We start from the raw sequence: 20,659 nt of genomic DNA, 5'->3' as shown, positions 1-20,659 counted from the left end.
AAGTAATTCACGTTTCACTGCCTTTAATTGCCTGTTACATTTTATATCATCCTTATTTCCCCAATTAGGTGGCAGGTTTCTCGAAAGCAGGAGCTGTGTGCTTTAATTCCTTGTATTCTGGCCTTATAGACAGAGGACAGTGCGCATCACTGTACAGATTATGTGGCAGGAGAAAAAAACGTTTACTTAAAAGCTGACTACAGATTTCTTTGAGAGAAAAAAAAAAATCTAAGAAGGGAGAAGGGTGGCGGTACATAGTAATACCATATGAAGCTGGAGTGAAACATGCAGGACAGTCAGGGTAAAGTGTCAGGCAAGGAAACAGGTGTGTGTGTGTGTGTGTGCGCGCGCGCGCGCGCGTGCATGTGTCCATATTTATGGTGTTTTCTTCATTCTTAGATCCAATAAATGAGTACATTCTAATAGAAAATATTCAAAGTACGTTTGATAGACATTTTATAGGAAATATTGTATTTCCTATCACATTGTCATTATTGCTTTTATACGTAATTATACTCTATATGCAAATCATTATTTCTGTTCAGAGTTTAATCATATATCATTTGTTTTATACTTTGTCTTTACCTTTTAAGATATTCTTATTGTCTTTATTTTTATTTGGCTGCTATAGCTTCAAATATTTTGTCAATGGCATTTTATTATAACCGATACATAGTTTTTATATTTTCTGAGACATTCAGTGTTTTAAAACCACTTCCCTAATTGTCACATGAGTATTATCTTAGATAGGAAGATAAGTTTTTTTTTTTTATTGTTGTTCTATTTATTCGAATGTTACCAGAAGAAGATCCATTGACTATTAGATTACAATTCTGCAAATGTTTATTAAGGTATTTAAGGTTTTCTTTCTCATATTAAGTATACCTCACCTGTCCCTGTTCTTCGACCTACCTGATCCCTGTAATGTCCTGTGATCTTCCACATAGGGAGGTTCTTTGAGTTCTGATTCCCAGGGATAGCGAATACATTTGGGTTGGCGCCTAAATATTTCCTTGAGAATTTCAACACCACTCCTTTTGGGAGGTGACTTTCAGGGTGTATTCACAGGCCGTGTTTATTTAGCTGTACATGTTATACCAGTAAAGATTTGGAAGAAAGTACGGGCTTGAAATCAGTTCTGAGGCTACAATTACTTTCATCCGTTGCTCCTTTCCGTTATCTGCTCAGCTGTACTGCTTTTTAGCTGTACTCTGTTTACCCATAACTTAGAGCAGTATTGAGCTTTGAATACTTAATACTTTGGGGAGATAGATTGCAGTCGGCATGGAAGAGTAACAGGGAAAACAAGGCACAGGGGAAAAGGGAAAAATTGGTGGACGTGGTGACTGGCATGAAGAGTAATGAGGCTGTTTACTTCACACTGATCCACAGAAATGTTGGAGAGGGTCTTGGTTTTGCTCAGGTCATGCAATGGGATCCTGAACCAATCGGAATTACATTTCAAAGAACAAATATCTGTGGCGTATCGGTGAACATTCAGGTGGCCAACGGCTCAATGATAATTAGATTATTGAACAGTGTTCTTTCCTCCAAGCCTAATTTGCATCTCAACTGTTTCATGAGACTTCTTCCAAATGCTTTATAAACTGTAGGTCTGAGTTAACAAAGAGAAAACACTGATAACAAAGAGAAAAGCCTGAATTTTCCAAGAAATTATCTAAAGCAAGATAACCAGAGAAATAAGATTCCAGAGGACAAAAATGTGGAGGGGCGAACTGTTGATTACATTGTATCTGCTTATATTAGGAGCCTGGAACCAACAGAGATACTAGGAAAAAGTTTTATAGAAAACTCCAGGGCTTGCAATCGGTTTGGAAATTGAGTGTCCTCAAACACATGGCTGACTTTCCCTAAAGGCATTTGTTAAATTGAAAATTTAAATTGGAAATTTTGCAGAAAGACAAAACTCAAAGCTGAAAAGCCCTGGAAAGCAAAAAAAGAGTGTTTTCCTGCTTGTTTTTCATTTTGCCGTCTCTAGTTGAACAATGATTAAAGTTAGGTACTAGGTATGTGGCCCTAGTGCCCAAACAGGCACTGAGCTGAAGCTGAAAGCTCTAGAAGGCCATGCCGTAGGAACAGACAAATCAGAGGTAGACTGAACCTGAAGGCAACAATTAACCAGCCTTGGCTTAGCTCAACTCTGATTAAAGTAATAATCCCCTCTCTAATTGCTTATCAGAGAAAATGATGAATATGCTCTGAAGAAATACACTATCATTCAAGAATCTTCTAGGTTTACACATTATGTGAAACATTCAACTAAAAATGACCAGGGATCAACAAGGAACAAGACTATAAGTCCCAGTCTTGTCTCTCCAGTAATGATGAAAAACAAAAACAAAAATTCTGACAATCATTGAGATATTAGAATTAGCTGACAATGATTGTAAATCATTAAGATTAATATGTTCAAGAAAACAGAGGAACATATATTTTTTTTTAAATGAAAACAATAGAGAATTTCACTAGAGATTTTCATCTCTGTAAAAGGAAGAAATGGCTATCAACCAAAGGGAGTGTTTAGACTACATTTTCTTTGAGTGGATGTATTTATTTTAATAAGACTCTTGCTTCTTTGAGCAGAATATTAGCTGTATGCTGGTGTTTTCTAAGCATATGTCACATTTTAGCCCTCTTAATTTGTATTCCTCATCTTTTTACCTGTACTGTAGTACTTCCATATTCAGATTATCAATCACTGATGTTGGGGATGGACAGGCCCTTGCATTTTTTTTTTAATTAGTTTATTTTAATTTAATCATTTATTTTAATTAGTTTCGGGTATACAGTACATTGGTTAGACCTCTATTTAGTTCATAAAATGATCCCCACAATTGCTCCTTCCCTCCCCTGACCCTCCACCCAGCCATCATATTAATGCTAATTGCATTCCCTCCGCTGTGCTCCCCATCCCTGTGACCATCTATCGACTACTAATTTATACTCCTTTAACCTTTCACCCCATTCTCTCAGTACCCCCATCCTCTCTCCTCTGTCTGTCACCAAATTGTCCACTATATGTGTGAGTCTGTTTTTGATTAGTTTGTTCTTTTTGTTCCTTAGATTCCACATATAAGTGAAATCATACGGCATTTATCTTTCTCTGACTGATTTCACTCAGCATAAGAACTTCTAGGTTCTAATGATTGCAAACACCTTCAACAATAACCATCAGGAAACTTTGAGAAAGTTTTATTACTTACATGTCATGTAAATTACATATCATACCTGGGACCATACAGAGTTTCCAGGTAGGGAGAGTGAGCATATGGGCCTGGGGTTCGCTTTTATTGGGAGTGATGGGGGGACCCAGGGTTTTGTGAGCTTACTCTTTATTGATGGATTTAAAACATAAGAGTGGGAATTTAAAGTGTGGGAAGAGAAAGTAAAAGGCAGCCTAAATAGTCGGTTATCAAAATTAACCAAGACCTCTAAAGCAAAGGAGGTAGCCTGGATCTGAATCCAGTCCTATGGCTGATAATGGTTTATTCCAAATAGTGATTTTTGAGCTGGATGCCTCAACAATCAAAACTTAAGTTAGACACTTGCATTTCAAAAAAGAAAAAGAAAAAAGAAAAACCAACTATCAGGGCTCACACTGCATTGCTCATTATAAAGTCTTGATATCTGTTAAAATATGCCTCTTTTCTTCTCTTTCCTCTAACTATGCAGCTCCTTCATCTTTTTCAATGTATTTTTGTTTTATTTGATCTTTTACCATTTTCAACTTAACAGATTATTAAATATAGTTTATGATTAAAATTATATTTAATTTACAAATTAATATAAAAATTTGATGGTCTTCATTTACCTAAGTGGTAAAATGGTATATTTTAAAAATATAGTGTAATATCTTTATCGATGGTCTTTAATCTGATTGTGACGAAGGTATATTTGAACAGCTATCTGCTTATTTCATTTTCCATGCTTCCACTTTGCATCTTTTATTCTTCTTTCTGATCTTGTGTTATATTGATAAAATAAGCTTTATTATTAAGTTTTAAGAAATCTTTTCTTGCTTTGAAAACTATAGATTCTTATTCTATTAATTCAGTGTTAACTCTTCAAGTTTTAACTGATGAAATAAAATATGAATTTCAAGTTATCGTTCTTGTCTATTATTTTTTCAGAAAACCCAAAGACAAAGATTAATATACTATTTCCCAAGATATCAGTAGCTAACAATAAAATGTTTCTTCTTATACACTGGAAAAAAGTTTTAATAACTGTCATATTAACTCATATTTAATAATTTACCACTTTTAACTAAATATAGAGAAGGTTGGCATTTGAAAATTATTTTCCTTCAGCATTTTGAGCACATGATTTTTATCAACTGTAAAATTTTATTTTCGTCATGTGGCAATTTTATCCACACATATTTCTTACGGTTTTGATTTTTCATAGCTCTTCTCGACATTTTAAACTTCATATCTATTAAGTATTCTTACCAATTTTTCTGTATTTTGATCTATATGAGCCTCATTTGTATGAATGAATGAATTTTTTATTTGACTTGTTAAATCTTTCTGTCTAGTCTAGATGTAATGCTATTAAGTTTTCATTGTTCTCTCTCTGTGTCTATGTATATGTGTGTGTATACATATACATACATTATACATATACGTCTATGTATAATTAAATTTTAATTGTATGGCTATACATTTATATCTATATAGGTCTACATGTATAACTATACTTCTAGCTATTTCTCTATATAGTTCTATATATTTTCTGTCTATTCAATTACTATAGTTTCATACATATAATTTGTATACATATATTACATATCATACACAGGTATATATATAATTATATTTTCTTAATATATGTTTATATGTAGTTATCTGTGTTAAAGTAAATTAATACATATTTCTTATATTATTCTATACTTGTCTGTATATGCAAGAAATATAGTTTTATTTTGACAAAGGTTTAAAAGTTATTTTCATACATACTCATTTTCCATTGTCTCATTTCATTTAATCACTTGTTCTTTTTTGTCAAGGTGTTTTTCTTTCTAATTTTGAGAATCCTAAAAATGCTTATACTATCTTTCTGATTATTTATTTATGTATTTTGTATTATTCAGAGTAAATTCATTTTTTGATTTGTTTCCTATTTTATTGACTTCAAATTTTTTGATTTTTTGAGCTTATACAATAACATACATTTTCTCTCTCTTATTTTGGAACTATCTTTTCCTTTCCACTCATTCTTTACCAGACAGTAGTTTTGGAGATGTCACTACACCAATCACATCTTGATCACTCACCCTGGCTTGGAGACTCTGTCTGATTTCTATTTCTATGATTTCCTCAATTAACACTTTCATGTAAGTAGTGGGCACAGAAAAAAAAAGTTTTAATTTTTTTTTTTTTTTTTTTTTTTTGGTTTTAATTTTTTATTCTAGATTTCTTTCTTTATGTTCTGGGGTCATGTAAATGTTTACTAACACATATAACACAATGCCCAAGCGACCAGCATTCAGCAGGCCTGGGTTTGCTGACTCATACTCCTTTGTGCCTTCATTCTGGTTTTTGTCTAGAGAACTATTTGCATACACATAAATGTATGTATGTTTGTATGCATTCATTTTGGTATGGTTATTCCATTTTAAATTTCATTTTTACATATTATTATTCATAAGTTCCTTGTGTTTAGAAAAAAGGCCGTCTTGACTCTAATGCTTTTGTATATAGTATTGTTAATTCTCTTAACGTTGCAACGTGGGTATTTTGAACTACAATTTATGGATGTAGAAATTGAGGCACAGAGGCTAAGTGGCTTTTCTGATCTAGCATAACCAAATCTCTTTGACCAGGTACATGTTTTCAGCTATCCATTGGTCCCTTTTTCCAGAAAATTGCTAATTTTTTTCTAGTATTTATAATTTCTGTTATTCATAATTTCATCAATTCTCAAAAAATTTAAAAAATGGTCCTGCAAATAAATTCAAACATCTTTACATCTGAACGATTATCCGCAATTCTCTTATACTTTGAATGGTGTAGCTGATTTAAGCATTTATATGTATGATTAAAATACATGTTAAAACATTTATATCCACATTATAAACCCTTTTAAAATTGCATATATATTTTGACAAGAATTCCTTAAATGTGAGTTCTCAGCACTGATGATACTGTCAAAGCACTGTATGAAGACCTTGTGAATATATTCATTAATTAAATTCACAAATTCCAGATATAATAATTGTATATGAAGGACTTTTAGTCACTAATATGGGTTTCAACAACAGTTGAAATATAATTACGGGTTTCTAGACATCTCCGACAGCAGAAAGTTGAATGCTCCTCAAATCATGCAATTATTTGAAATATGGGGAAATATAAATTGTTTTTTTACATATTTGCTGTAGTTAATTATACTAAATATATTTGGGATTGCAGGATAGGATTTCAAATGTAAAGATATGTATGCTAGTCAATTAATTACAATGCATCATACACAAATATGTATTCTTGTAAGTAGAACTGACCACAGGGGTAGGTAAAATGAGAGAAATAAACAAGTTTTGTATTTTCATATAAACCTTGTTATGGACACACGCACAATCTTGTATCTTTGTTATGACAATTTAAAGAAGCTTAAGGATAATGGGAAAAATGTTTTAGTGGATTTAGTCATTAAGTGATATTATTTTACCTTGTTTTTGAAAATGTTTCCCCATGAAGAGTACAGAGAGGGAATTAAAAGTTTACTCCAAAATGTGTATGCCATTGTTTCTTTCATGTGATTCTGAGGCAAGTGTTAAATCCCAAATAACAGCATATTCAGGTAAATGTAGTCAAAGATAATTTCAGTAAGAAGAAAGCTGTTGCTAATCAGATCTCGTACATATTGATGACTTAATGTTTCCTCTGTAAGGAAGAGTGACTTTTACACAGCCTTGATGAATCTGAATCATGATGAATCTTCTCTGGTTAGTAAATTATGCTGTTTCCTCACCACACACACAACACAGACGGTTAAACTAAAACAATTTTAAAATTTCCACAATACTCTCCAATAATTTGTATTTATCTACCCATCATGTGGAAAACCTTCATAACAATGAGAGGAAATGTAATTTGTACAGCACATCTTCGCAGCCTTGCTAATGCAAGATTGTTTTAAACTTTGCATTTTCTTTCCTAACTGTCCCTAGGACATATTTTTCATTTTTCTTAATTTAAATTTTTTCCACCCCTAGCAGTTGCAGCGGCTCTCATAAACATGTTTGTCAGCTAAGATTTCTCTTAAAATTTGCCCAAGAGCACATTACATGTACATTTCTTGTTTAAAGGGATGCTTCTGAATAAATTCAATGAAAGTTATTTGTACATATGGCTCAATTTTAAATACAAGCTATTCACAGATCATAACACATTAACATCAAACTGACTTTGAATGCTGATTTGCAAGCTGTTCATGGGTATATGAGAAAACAGCAAAATTGCTTAGGCCTATTCCACGTCAAGTCGAAGCTGATACCTTATAGATCAAAATATATATATATTCATGTTCACCTTCATTGTCCTTCAGGGTGAAGTTTGGGTTTATAGACAGGTGTTCATCAAGAAAAAAGTTAAACCTTGGTCCATTGGCAAAATCATCTTTATCAGTGGCACTGATGGTATGAATAACCTAAAGAAAAAACAAACACTAAATAGTAAATTTAACTTGGCTTATTCTCTTGATTTTAATTATATTATAACATTTTCAGCTCTTAACACAAAAGGATTTGTAAAAGACCTCTTTATCTGCCTTCAGTGTTTTCAGATTTATCTAGCAGAAGTACCAATTAACTTGATCTTACTTGTACTAGATTTCAGGAAACATATTATGGTACAACTTATAATCACTCACATTTTATTTTCTAGCATAGCTGAAACATTAGATTTTTTTTTTTCCTTTATTACCCACAGTACCCTGGGACCAATGAGTTTTAAGATTTTGTATGAATACCTGTTTGGGGAGATGTGAAGCATTGTTTGCATAAATACGAATATCTCAGTGCTGATGTAGAACAGCCTTGCAGTATACTGCAGTATACGTCAATCTCAATTAGTAAATGCAAAAGCAGTGGTGTTGTATATTTTTTTCTTTTTACCTTTGGGATCATGACCCAGCTTCTGTGTTTTAGAGATACGGAACCTGGGTCTCTAAAAGAGTGTCATGTGTCTCAAAGCTAAATAGTAAAGTAGGGGTGGAGACAAAACCGGACCACTCAGAGCTGTATGAAATATTTCTCATTTTAGTGGTTGAGATGAAACAATTCCAAAATTTGGGCTTTATGCACACTGAGGGGCAGAGAAAGTTAGAATATGTAAATAACATATTACAGGTGGCCTAAGAGCAGCATACAAATCCTGATAGTATAGCCATTATACTCTTTAAAATAAATATTCAAAAAAAAATTAGTATCCTCATGCTTAGGTTTCCTCTTTCCAATCTTCCTTTAGGAACATTAAAAGAGGAGAGAGGGAGAGAATGAGAGAGAGAGAGAGAGAGAGAGAGAGAGAGAGAGAGAGAGAGAGAGAGAGAGAGAGAGAAAGAGAGAGAAAGTAAAAAGTCATACAAATAGTATTTCTTGTATGTGAAATATAGTATGTCCAATTTGACCCAATTTTGATGTTTTGCAAGTGAAATAATAACCAAATTTACCACAGTTAAAACCAAAATTCCTTTCTATGTCGAGCCCATTAGTTGGTAGGAAATGAGGAGGAATAGAAAAGTGCTGATTTAGTTAACCAAAGAGGGAAAAAGTCCAAATTATAGTTGGTATTTACAAATAATTACCAGCATAGTTTTTTATAATATCCATGAAAAAGTATTTACTTTTGGAGGAAATTAATCAGAATCAATTTTATTTATTTTATCAAATAAATGTATCCTCTTGTTTAAATGCGTTTTCCATAGCTTATTATTTCTGGAGTACATTCTTAGGAAAAATATAACATCACAAATTTATAAAAATAGAGTAATGTGATAGTAAGTAAATGAGCTAGCCCTAACTAAACATTTAAATTTAAAAAGAACATTCCATGGAGCATAGTGTTATTTCTTTTACATTAATCAATGAGTTTGCTTTATACTATAAACTCAAATGGAATCATACATTTATTTGATAATAATACCAACTTTTGTTGATTAAATGAACTTGACACTTGACACAGTGTGAAATCACTACTGGCCTAGTTAATTTTTTCATCCAAAGTTGTATTGTTAATAATTGGATGTAATGGGGGCAGAGTCTGGTGTTAGGTAATAAAATCTTTTATTTTATATGTCTTGTTTCTTAAGTTTACATCCAATGGGGGGAGGGGACACAGAAAAAGTTAATATGAATAAGATAGAAAGCATTGCCTTCATTTATTTTTCAAAGTTTCTAGTTGTAGTCACATTTCAATTATTTTAAATTCACTCTATTTTGGGAACTGACCTCAAATTTCATGCATGCATAATCTTTTTAATATTTTTTTCATGCAAGTTACTTAAAAGATTTTTCAGAACAGGAAAATATGTTAACTCAGATAAATATATTGTTGCATTTCATATTGATACTTGAATCGATCTAAACTCTGCTCTTGGACGTGGTTTAAACCTCTGCTTTCACAAAAGGCCAGTGTTTTGCCACAGCCACATGCTGTTATATTTAGATGCACAGGATCCATAATAGAAATGCTTATAATTCTAAAAGCAAACGTCATGGGCTGGGCAACACAAATATGCTTCAGAAAACTTATTGCCCAAATCATTACTTATATAGAGTTCTATGCATCATAATACATAAAGTTTCTCCAGAAATGCTACCAATATAAGATTGAATAAGCCAAAAATTGCAAATTAAACAAAAGATTCAGACCATTTTTACCTGTAATGGGTTAATTATGTGATTTATCACACAGATTAGCAATGGTTTGTTTAAATATGAATATAATAAACATACTTTTAAAATGACATTTTTATTCCTTCAATGAAAAATCAAAACTCATTTTGGTGAAAGAATTGGAAACAAAAGTTCGAGCCGCATAAAGAATCCAAGTATCTTATAGTGACAACTAAAATCATACAATATTAGAAGACAGAAATGATGCTAATTATGAGTAGTTTTTAAAAGATAAAAAAAATAATCACAAAACTTAATCAAAATACATTAGAACTTAGAAGTGCTAAGTCTAGCAATTACTCTCTGAAAACAGTAACAGTTATATGAAGAAAAGAGAAATACTATATAAATAGTGAATGGGACCCACAAAAGAGAAAATGTTTTTTTTTTTTTTTATTTAACCCTCTCTAAAAAATAGATGGCTTTTTATATAAGAAGAATAAGGTAGCCCACGTTTTTAAAAAAGTGAAATTTATTTAGTCATATATTCATAAAATCTCAGGTTTGAAAGGGCCCTGCAATTTGGATAATTTTATTCATTTCAGAGATGAGGAAAGACTTGTCAGTGTCACAGAAATCACACCCAGAAAGACTACAGAACTTCGGTGGTCCATGCAGAAGGTAAAAAAGGTTCCAGGCTAGCAATGTGACATTGAGAAGTCATGACCTAGAGAATGCCTGAACAGATGTTTATATGAGTAAGAAGTAGGCAATATAAAAGGTCAACTGAAAAAGTCAAGGTTATAAGGCCAGTACAAAGAGAGTTCCATCCAGAAAAAAACTGAAATTAACATTTTAGATTTGGCAGTTGATGTTCACATTCACAGGATAATCATCAACTGATCCAAGAGCAAGGGCTCAGTAGCATTTGTCCAGATTTTCAGTGATTTTGCCTCACAAAGTCGGCTATGGCTTGGCAAGTGTACATTACTCCTAATACAAGATCACAGTTTATCTTTGAACTTTTAAAGTTATCTTAAGAATAAATTTGTTTATATAAATTGGAAAAAACAAATTATTCTTAAAAACATCTAAAAGTGGCTGATACAACCATTAGCTTATGTATGGATTTTTGATTCTTTATGTTGTATTTTAAATTTTGAGTTTTCTGAATAACCTATAAATCAAAGAAACAGAGTGAGTGAAAAAAAAAAAATTTACCAAAGATTGCTACTGACAGATCATGTAATAGATACATAAGAGGGGTAATAGTTAATTCAGATATTTTAATCTATTAAAGTAATATTAAATGGTATATTATTTAATTTTAACTCTGTGATATAAAGACATAAAAGAGATACATTTATAACATTTATATTGATCTTAGACTTGGGAAAAGTGTTAATTCCATTCACAAAATTCTACTAGTGTATAGTAGTAGTATCACTGTTGCTGTTATTATTATTATTATTATTATTATTAATGGATGTTGAACTTTATTGAAAGCTTTGACTTCACCTACTGAAATTAACTTAATTTTTCTCTTTTTTATTTCAAAGTATTAGTTTTGCTGGCTACTCTTTAGCAATATTTTATTTATGATATTTCTATGTTAATGGAAGAGAATATCTATAATTCAAATTATATCCTTGTTGGGTGTTTATATTAAAGTTAGTTTCATCATAAATAAACAGGAAAATGATTTTCCCTTTTCTTTTCTTTTTGATACAGTGTATTTTTATTATCGTTCCATTTTAATATTTTCAAATTTTATTACTACATTGACTCAGCTTATTTAGAAGTACATTTCTTCTTTTCCAATGTATTTTTTATAACAATATTTTAAAATTAGTATCTAACTTTATTTTGTTGTCACAGAGAAAAAATAAGACCAATTTTTTGCAAATTATTAAAACTTGCTTTGTGGCCCTGCATAAAGTAAATATTTTTGTCAATGTTTTGTAAAAATATTGAAAGAATACATAATCTGAAGTTGTTAAGTACAGTATTTTATATTCATTAAACAGTAAAACTTCATTAATAGTGAGGTTCAATTTTCAGTATACTTACTAAAATTTTAAGTGAATATTCTATGTTTCCGGAAAAAGTATATATAAAACTTTCAATACAAAAATGGCTTGTCTGGTTTTTTTTTTTTTATATATATATATATTTCAATCAATTTTTACTTTGTTTATTTTAAAGCAATACTAATAAGTACATATAAATTTAAAATTATAATTTCTACTTGGTGCACTGACTGTTTTTATGATAGTGAATGTGCCTGTTTTTAGCTAGTAATTTTTCCTTTGGTAAAGTTTGTGTATGTGTGTACACACACATGTGTGCGGTGAGGTGATACTATGTAGGGTAATTATTCAAGCAATTGTGTGCTATGTTTTTCCAAATGTTTCTTTCAAACTCTTTTTCTTTATATTTCTTATATGCCTCTTTATAAACAACATTTAATGAACTATTTTTTCTTATCTATTTTGACAACAGGCATCTTTTAATTTGAAAATTTAGGTGATTTTATTTTAATATAAACATTAATATGTACTTTTTAAAATTTACATTACTTTTTATTCTCTTTCTATTTTACCACTTTTCTTAGATTTATTTTTATTTCTTGATTAAAATTTTTTTCTGTAACTTCTACCTAGATAATACAATTTTTTGTACTAATTTTTTATTCTTTATTATTCCTATATGTGTTCAAAGAAAAAACTATATCTCAACAATAAATATGAAATTTTGTCATTCTAATTTTAAGCTTTACAAACTTCACACAACTTTGTAGAACATTTTGGAACTATTATATTGGTTATAAATTTCATATTTTATTATGATTATATTTTAGTTTTAGATGTACAGTTTTAGAATCTTGGAAGATAGTTTCTATATAAAAAGTTTTCCATTCCTCTTCATTTTTATACTGTAAATGATAATATATCAGGAGAAGAATCACAACGACTTTTGTGTGAATTATTTTAAAGAGAATAAACATTTTAATAACATAATTAAGGTAAAAGATATTAAAGAAATAGAACTTTAAACCCCAACTTTTTTAGGATTAAGTATTTTTAATTCCAATTTCCATTAGCTTATTAGTTACATAGTCTTTTACAATTTTTATTGGTTAAATTAGAGATTGTATCATGCATTCTTAACACATTAAACCTATTACAAATTAGGAGCCTATCTACTTCCCCCAAATTTAAAGAGTTACAATATTTTAACATTATCTGTCTCCTTCCTTACTTTCGATCTATTACTATGTCTGCTCATGTCTTTTGACAATTTTTAAATTGGATTTTTTTTTTTACCGTTGAGTTTTAGTATTCATTTTATATTCTAGATGCTAATCTTTTATTAGATATGTGATTTGGGTTTGCAAATACATTCTCCCACTTTCTGGTTTGTCCTCTCATCTTCTTAATAGTCTTTCTTCAAGCAAACTTTTTGGTTTGGGTCAAGTTTAATTTATTTTTTTTTTCTTTTGTAGGTCACCATTTTGGTGTCAAGTTTAAAAAATCTTCACCTTGTGCTAGATCTATTTTTTCCTAAAAGTATTGTCTTTTTCCCCTCACTATTTTAATTTACATGTATGTAAAGAAAATAATTTGGGCATGTGTGTGTCCATTTTTGACACAACTGAGAGAGGATTTGGCAAGCAAATTATTACATGTCTATATCATAAAATTCTATACTGCTTTTAAAATGGTAATGTAAGAAAATTCTTAAGACATGAAGTGATAATCTTAATATATTGATAAAATAATAAAACATATAACCTGTAAGTATTTTAAATATATAATTTTCATCAGATTTTTCTTATTCATATTTTCTAATTTTCTTTTGGACAATGAACATGAGAAAATTGCATTTAAAAAAAGAGTCCTCCATTTATATATACATAAATATTTTCCCTTGGGATGTTTAAAACACATAAGCAATTATTACTCTAGCAAGCTCCTAATGATTGTTCCTCATACACAAATACACAAGGCAATATTTCTTTGAATTATAATTACATCACAGCTTCAAAATGATTTAAAGTGATTTTGGATGATATCTTCATTCTGGTTTACCGAAGACAGTAAAAGAGACTATCTGACTCGGCTGGACCTAGAATATTTTTCTATTTTGAGATTCATCTGTCATGGACAGATTTTAAGGTGACTCTCCTGGAGTACTTGACTTGGTGTAATCTCTCTTTTTTTTAAGTGCGAGTGTATCCTGTGTCTTGCTGCTGACCAATAGAATATGGCAAAAATTTTGATACATCACTCATCTGATTACATTATATTACATAAAGCTGTTTCCTACCTGACTCACTACAGAGACACCTCTTACTAGTTTAGTGAAATAAATGTCCATACTACGAAAACTGATATGGCAAGAAAATGTGGGTGGCATCTAAAACTCTGGGGAACTTTGAAGAACTGAAGAAGATTCTGAAGCTTTCAGGTCTAAGGTTGAAAGTAACAGAATGCTGCCAACAATTATGTGATCTTGGAAAGTATCCCCAAGCCCCAGGCGAGGACATAGCCCTGATTGATACCTTGATTACAGTCTTGGGAGACCTCTGCAAAGCCCCAGCTAAACCATGAGCAGATATTTAATCTACAGAAACTCTTACATAAGTAAGTGTTGTTTTAAGCTGCTAAATTTGTATGATTTATCATACAGCAGAGAAGGCAAATACACTTCCCCTTCCATGCTCTCACCAGTTTTTTTGCGCCTCAGCCACACTGGCCTTCCGTCAGAATGTCTATGCTCCTTTAACCAGCTATCATGACACATCCAGACTCATGTTCTATGTTCGAGCTCTTTTCTCTTTCTTTTACTTTCCCCTCTTTCTTAATACATACATACATACACTTCACATTTTTGAAACTTAATCACCTTTTAATACAAGTATCACTCAGTCGTGACTCATCACTCTCTCGGGACCTACAAAATACATGAACCATTCTCTTCTCCCTAGTCTAGTCACAAAGTTCCATTACGACAGGAAAGTTTACTGTTTCTTTCTTATTTATTACAGGGCTACACGCAAAGCATCCAATATAATTTTATTGGTATGATGAATGCTTACATGAATGAGTTAGATTTTGAATTACACTTGGAAACTGAAAAATTATTTTCTATGATTTTCAAAAAAAATCTATTTGGGAGTTAAAAAAACCTTTATAAAATTATTTTACTGAGCACAAAAATAACACTGAGGGATTTCAAGAATTATACTTAAGAATAATAGAAATAGAGCTGCTTGGTTTTGTTTTGTTTTTTATTGTTGCTGTTTCGTATTTGTTTTAATTCAAATGAGAAGAAGAGAACAATTAACTTACCTGGCCAGGCTTAGAATTTTCACAGACAACAATATCATATTCCCTGGCAAGTTCTGGTGGATTGTCATTGACATCTAGAACTCTAATCCCCACTGTGACATGGCTCAGCAAACCAGGATTGTCTGCAAAACACACAGGGATGTGTTTAGTATTTCCACACACACTTTAGAGGCTTGGTTTAAAACAAATCTCCTTAATACTGTAGCTTGTCACTAGCTCCATATGCTGTAGCAGGACTTTTGGCAAAAGACAACTTTATGAAGGCACTCTTTGCTAACTCATTAACTTACAGAAAAATGAAAAATGAACACCGAGACATGGCATGAATGCTAAAATAATATTTTCATCATATCTGGGAAATTACATGTTATTCAGGAACTCTAGTGGGAGAAAGTTGTCAGAATTCATTGTATGCTGTCTCAGGGATAAACAATTGGTGTCATCATTAATCTAAGACAAGTAGAAGAATTGTTAAAAAATAAATCACATAATCTTTAAAAAGTTCAAGGTTTCAAATGTAAATAAACTTGGAGACAATAAAAAGTAAAATTCTTCACACAAGGATTATTTTCTTCTTATGGGAGAATATATTTGGTTTGTGTGATGTCATGTCATGCTTGGGGAAAATAAAGAACAATTTAAAATAGAATTTAGCATAAAATTCACATATAAATCTGGTAGATATAAAAATGTTAGTTATTACTTTAAATATGTCTTAAACATAATCTTCCCATTTTTCAGTAAGTTTATTAATTCTAAGATATAAACAAAAGGCAAGTATTGGTTTATTTTGTATGTCAAAGCTATAAATTCAGAATTCATAATGGGAAATTTAGATTTCTTTTTTTATTGTCGATTTTTCTGCCATTATCTTAAAAAACCCAAATTAAAACAACAGGCTGATATTAGAATGTGACTAGTAAAAAAGATAAGACTCACATAAATTTATTGATTTATTAAAGCAGAAATGAGAAGGCAAATACCACATCAGGAAAAAGTCATATAAAATATACAGAAAATATTGAAAATAGTAAGGAAATGAATGCATTAAAAAGAGCCATAAGTGGCACAAAAAGAAATGGGAAAACTGAGTAGAGCTATAATTAAAGAAAATCAATTTTTAGGTAAAAAATAATATTTTCAAAGAGAAAAAATCAGGTTTATATTATTTAACTTAAAGAAACAGATAATTTCATTCTTTTACACCTTTTCCACAGAAAACAGAGGAAGAAGAAAATACTCTTCAACTGTTTTCTGTGCTCTGTAAAACTTTTATATCAGTACTAGACACTCCTACTCATGAAAGATATTAGGCATCAATAACTTAAAAAAATAACAGCAAACTCACTCCCCTGATGTGTATAATAATCTATCTTTATCAATTTAGTTCCAGAAATGCTTATTTAGTTTAATATTAAATGAAGGAAAAAAGACAAAAAGGGAAAGAAGGAAGGAAAGAATGAAGGAAGGAAATCTAGAAACAAATTTAACAAAGCATATGAGAGACATATGCAGAATACTTAACTGAATTACATTAAAGAGGATCTAAGAAACTTGAGCTCTATCATCCAAGTGGTTGGAAGACAAAATATCATAAATAAAACAAGCCTCTTCAAACTGATGCGCATATTCAATACAATCTAATAAAAATCCAATGAGAATTATTTATAAAAATTGAAAGAGGATTCTAAGATTTATAAGTGCAAAGATTATCCAAACTAGTATCAAGAAGCACAGAAAAAGAGATACTGGCTTTACCATTTATCAAGTCTTATTATTATTGTACGGTATTAGGACCTAAGACAATGTGACAGTATCAATGGGGTAGACAGAAACAAAAAGCAGAAGCAATTGCAGATCCACTAAATATGGACATTTAATATATGGTAATGGTGCTATTGAGAATCAATGGGGAAAGTACTAATTGATCAAAAAATAGATGTAGTAAAACTCATCCACATTATCATCATTGCAAAATGGGCCGTAGATTACACTACACACAAAAATTCATTCGAAAAAATTAAAGAATTAAATAGATAAGGCAAAACTACACATACTTTGGAAAAATAATGATATACACTATATTAAGTACATGAAAGATTTCAAAGCACAAAATGTACTAGTTGCAAAGGAAACATTAATTCGATTACATTCAAATGCGACATTTTTTTCAGTTCCCCCAAACTATGCCACGAAGAGAAAAACAATGTCTCAAATGAGTGAATGTATTTCCTTACAAAGGATCTGTATCTATGATATATAATACAATGTACTAAATCACAAAGAAAAAAGACAGGACAATAAAAATGGGTAAAATTAATAATAAACATTTAACAGAATAAGTAATATAAACAGCACACTGATGAAAAAGTTTTCAATATCATTAATACTTAAAGAAATGCAAGTTAATCAAAATAAATTACCATTTTATACCAATCATATTGATACAATATTAAGTTTGACAAGATTTCTTCAAATGCCGATTTGAATATAAACCAATGAGAATTCATAAACATCGAAGTAACACACATATCTTTCCTTCCTTCCTTGCACAGTTATGTATTCTCATGTCCAAGATCTAGCAATTAACAACAGAAAAATACAAATGTCCAACAAGAGCTGAATAAATAAAATAACAGTGATGTATTTATACCATTGAGAAAATAAGTGAATTTCAACATAGCCATAATGTGGACAATCTTAGAAAGAAAATGTTGATAAAAATATTTTTTTCAGAAATATCTCAGAAGACTGCATTTAAGTATAGTAAATTTTGTAAAGCTGAAAAACAAACATGCAAATCTAAATAATTTATTCTGAAATAAATAATATACTATTGAGGATGATCTCAATAACACTACTTCTTAAGTATATTGATTTTTTTCAAATTTGTTTAATATGCTTTACAATATCTTCTTAATAGTGAATACTGAATGCCACATTAAATTTACAGGGAAAAAAGATATACAAATAGATTACACAGAAAAAGTTATAAAAATATTGAATTAAAAATTATAAAAATACTGACTAATATTTTAATGTATAGAGTTATAAAAATCTTGAAAATAATATGTTCTGTTAATAACATCATTTATAATAATATTATCGTTAATTAGTATTTTGCCTATACAGAAAGAAAGTTAATGTGATGCTTATGATTTATTATATTAAACAATTTTATATGATAACCATATGTATTGATTTAGAATTGGTTAAACGGTGATTTAAGTATTTGCTTATTTATCGTGATTCTCTTTATTGAAAATAAGGCACCACTACAGCTTTTCTACAAGCTAATATTGACAATTGCTTAATTTTTAAATAATATATTAAAACTAAAAAAGAATACTTATTCTGAATTCTCATTCTGTAAATTACAAAATTGATATGGACCCAGTTTAAATTACTCATCTTGGCAAAGCCCAGGTTATGATTAACTTCCTATCACCACTATATAACTATATCTCTTCTATTGCAAGTATTATACATAATTTTCCCCTGTATTTTATATTTCTCAACCGGGTATTTGCTCATCTTTTAAGAGGCAAGAATAATTGTATTACTTCTAATCATTGATATCAGCAGTTTTCATTGTTCCTGAGTAAATAGTTCTCCGCACCTTTTCTGAGAAGGGAGATTTAAAAGCAACCTTAGAGTATCAGGAAAAAAATGCCTTGTGGGAGGGGATTCTGAAAAGACCATATCCTTAGGAACAATTAGAAAAAAATGAACAACTAAGTACCTGTTTTCGACCATCACCACCTCACTGTCCCACCTCTGTCTTGCTCACCTCTGTCCTCTGGCCTTGGAATGGCTTGGCACCCAGTTCATACTTGGATACAGGAAACTATAAACCCTTCTAGATGGAAATAGACTCTCTCCATGTGGATCTAATGTTATTTAAATCTCCAACATACAATTACTATTCCATCGCTTCATGATTAAAAGCGCGGCATTTGGGATCAGACAAATATCGATTTGTCTGTAGACTTACCACCATTATGTGTTCCTTGGGGAGGCTCAACTGAATCTAACCTTATGGTGGGTATGACTAATGATCTGTACAACATGCTCTGTTGGGGCACCCACGGGAGGTACTGATGAAGAGTTACGAAAACCAGAATGCCAGATTAAGTTTAATAATTACTGATACAAACTGAATTAGTTGTTGTCTCTGTACTAAAAGTAGAATGATGGAAAAACTGTAGCTTTATTTCCAGATAAGTAGAGCTGAAAACCCACCATAGCTTTGTAGCCACTTGTGGCCTATGTGCATGCATTCTAATATTTTCTGCTCAATAATAAACTGAGCAAAATCTGTATTAGAGAATTGGCACATTCCTTTGGGTTTCTATTTATCATTTCTCACAGTCCTAGGGTTGCTATTTTACTTTTGGAATGTCAATCACTTTACCTATAAAATATGAACATATTCACATGTTTTAGAAACATTTTGCTGTGTCAATATCTGGACAATGTCCCCGAAGTTCTTAATGCAACATTGCTGTTGTAGCTATTATTATTGTTATTTTCAAGCTTTATTTTTAGGAAATCAGATTTCACATAAGCCCCTTTCCTGAACTCTTTTGGAACATAAACTTTAGAAAGTCATTTGTTATCTCTCTGCCTTAATTATTTAATCTGTAAAATGGAATAAGACCTATTTTACTTCCCAAACTGTATCTTTGTGAAACAATTAAGGAACCTATGTAGCCTTACCAGACTGAGCCTGGCAGAGAGCAAGTATGCACATTTTAATCTGTTCTGAAAATAAAAAAGGGACAGAAACCAAACAAAATCTATTTCACACTGATAATCTTATATATATAATTTCCAGAACAAACTCTACTGTATAAAAACCATCAGTGTTTTATGTAATAGCAATGCAACAGGAACTCACATCAGCAGAGTGCCTCTGGAGATAGTGGTGCAGGGAAGTGGTATTCTAGTGGGTACACAAGCTTGATTTAGAGCATTCTCTGTAACTTGAGGAACGGTTTGTTTAATCTGGTGAGTTCTTCTGAAAAGTCTGATACGAGCATGCCAGTATGATGTGCTCTAGAGAATGCAGAGCAATGAAATACGCCACCCTCTAGATTCCCCACCATCAATATACATGGAGAAAACAAACTATATATTAATATTGTTTCAATTTGGTTTTTGTGATTTAATTTTTAATATAATTTTACCCCAAAGCCGTTATTATATAAATATGTGCCCTCTTAAAAATCTAAATCATGTTTATTAGTATATATACAACAGTTTACTATGGAATTCTATATATTGGTAATCTAAATATTCATATTTTAATGTTCACATAGATTCATGTGAATTTTACTGTCAACAAAATGTAGAATGTGATTTTGTTCTTTTACTTTGTGAAAATTTACTTAAAAGGAAAACGTTCTATACTACAACAGTAGTAAATTGCAGTGATTATGAATTTAAT

General features: G+C 30.8%; 1 protein-coding gene across 3 annotated transcripts in view; it reads right to left on the bottom strand.

Annotated features, from left to right (window-relative positions):
- The window catches only part of CDH18 (cadherin 18), a 368,075-nt gene that overhangs the window by 16,658 nt on the left and 330,758 nt on the right, over positions 1 to 20,659 (bottom strand). For all 3 annotated transcript variants that reach the window (XM_016166126.2, XM_016166127.2, XM_016166128.2), the window contains 2 exons: positions 15,211 to 15,332; positions 7,554 to 7,671 (listed from right to left, as the gene is read on the bottom strand). In XM_016166126.2, the coding sequence (XP_016021612.2) occupies positions 7,554 to 7,671; positions 15,211 to 15,332 (240 nt within the window). The remainder of the gene's footprint in view (positions 1 to 7,553; positions 7,672 to 15,210; positions 15,333 to 20,659) is intronic.

The sequence above is a fragment of the Rousettus aegyptiacus genome, unplaced genomic scaffold (assembly GCF_014176215.1).
Source record: "Rousettus aegyptiacus isolate mRouAeg1 unplaced genomic scaffold, mRouAeg1.p scaffold_m13_p_8, whole genome shotgun sequence".
Classification (NCBI taxonomy): domain Eukaryota; kingdom Metazoa; phylum Chordata; class Mammalia; order Chiroptera; family Pteropodidae; genus Rousettus; species Rousettus aegyptiacus.
The sequence above is the reverse complement of the archived record's forward strand: the minus strand, read 5'-3'. Positions and strand labels throughout refer to the sequence as shown.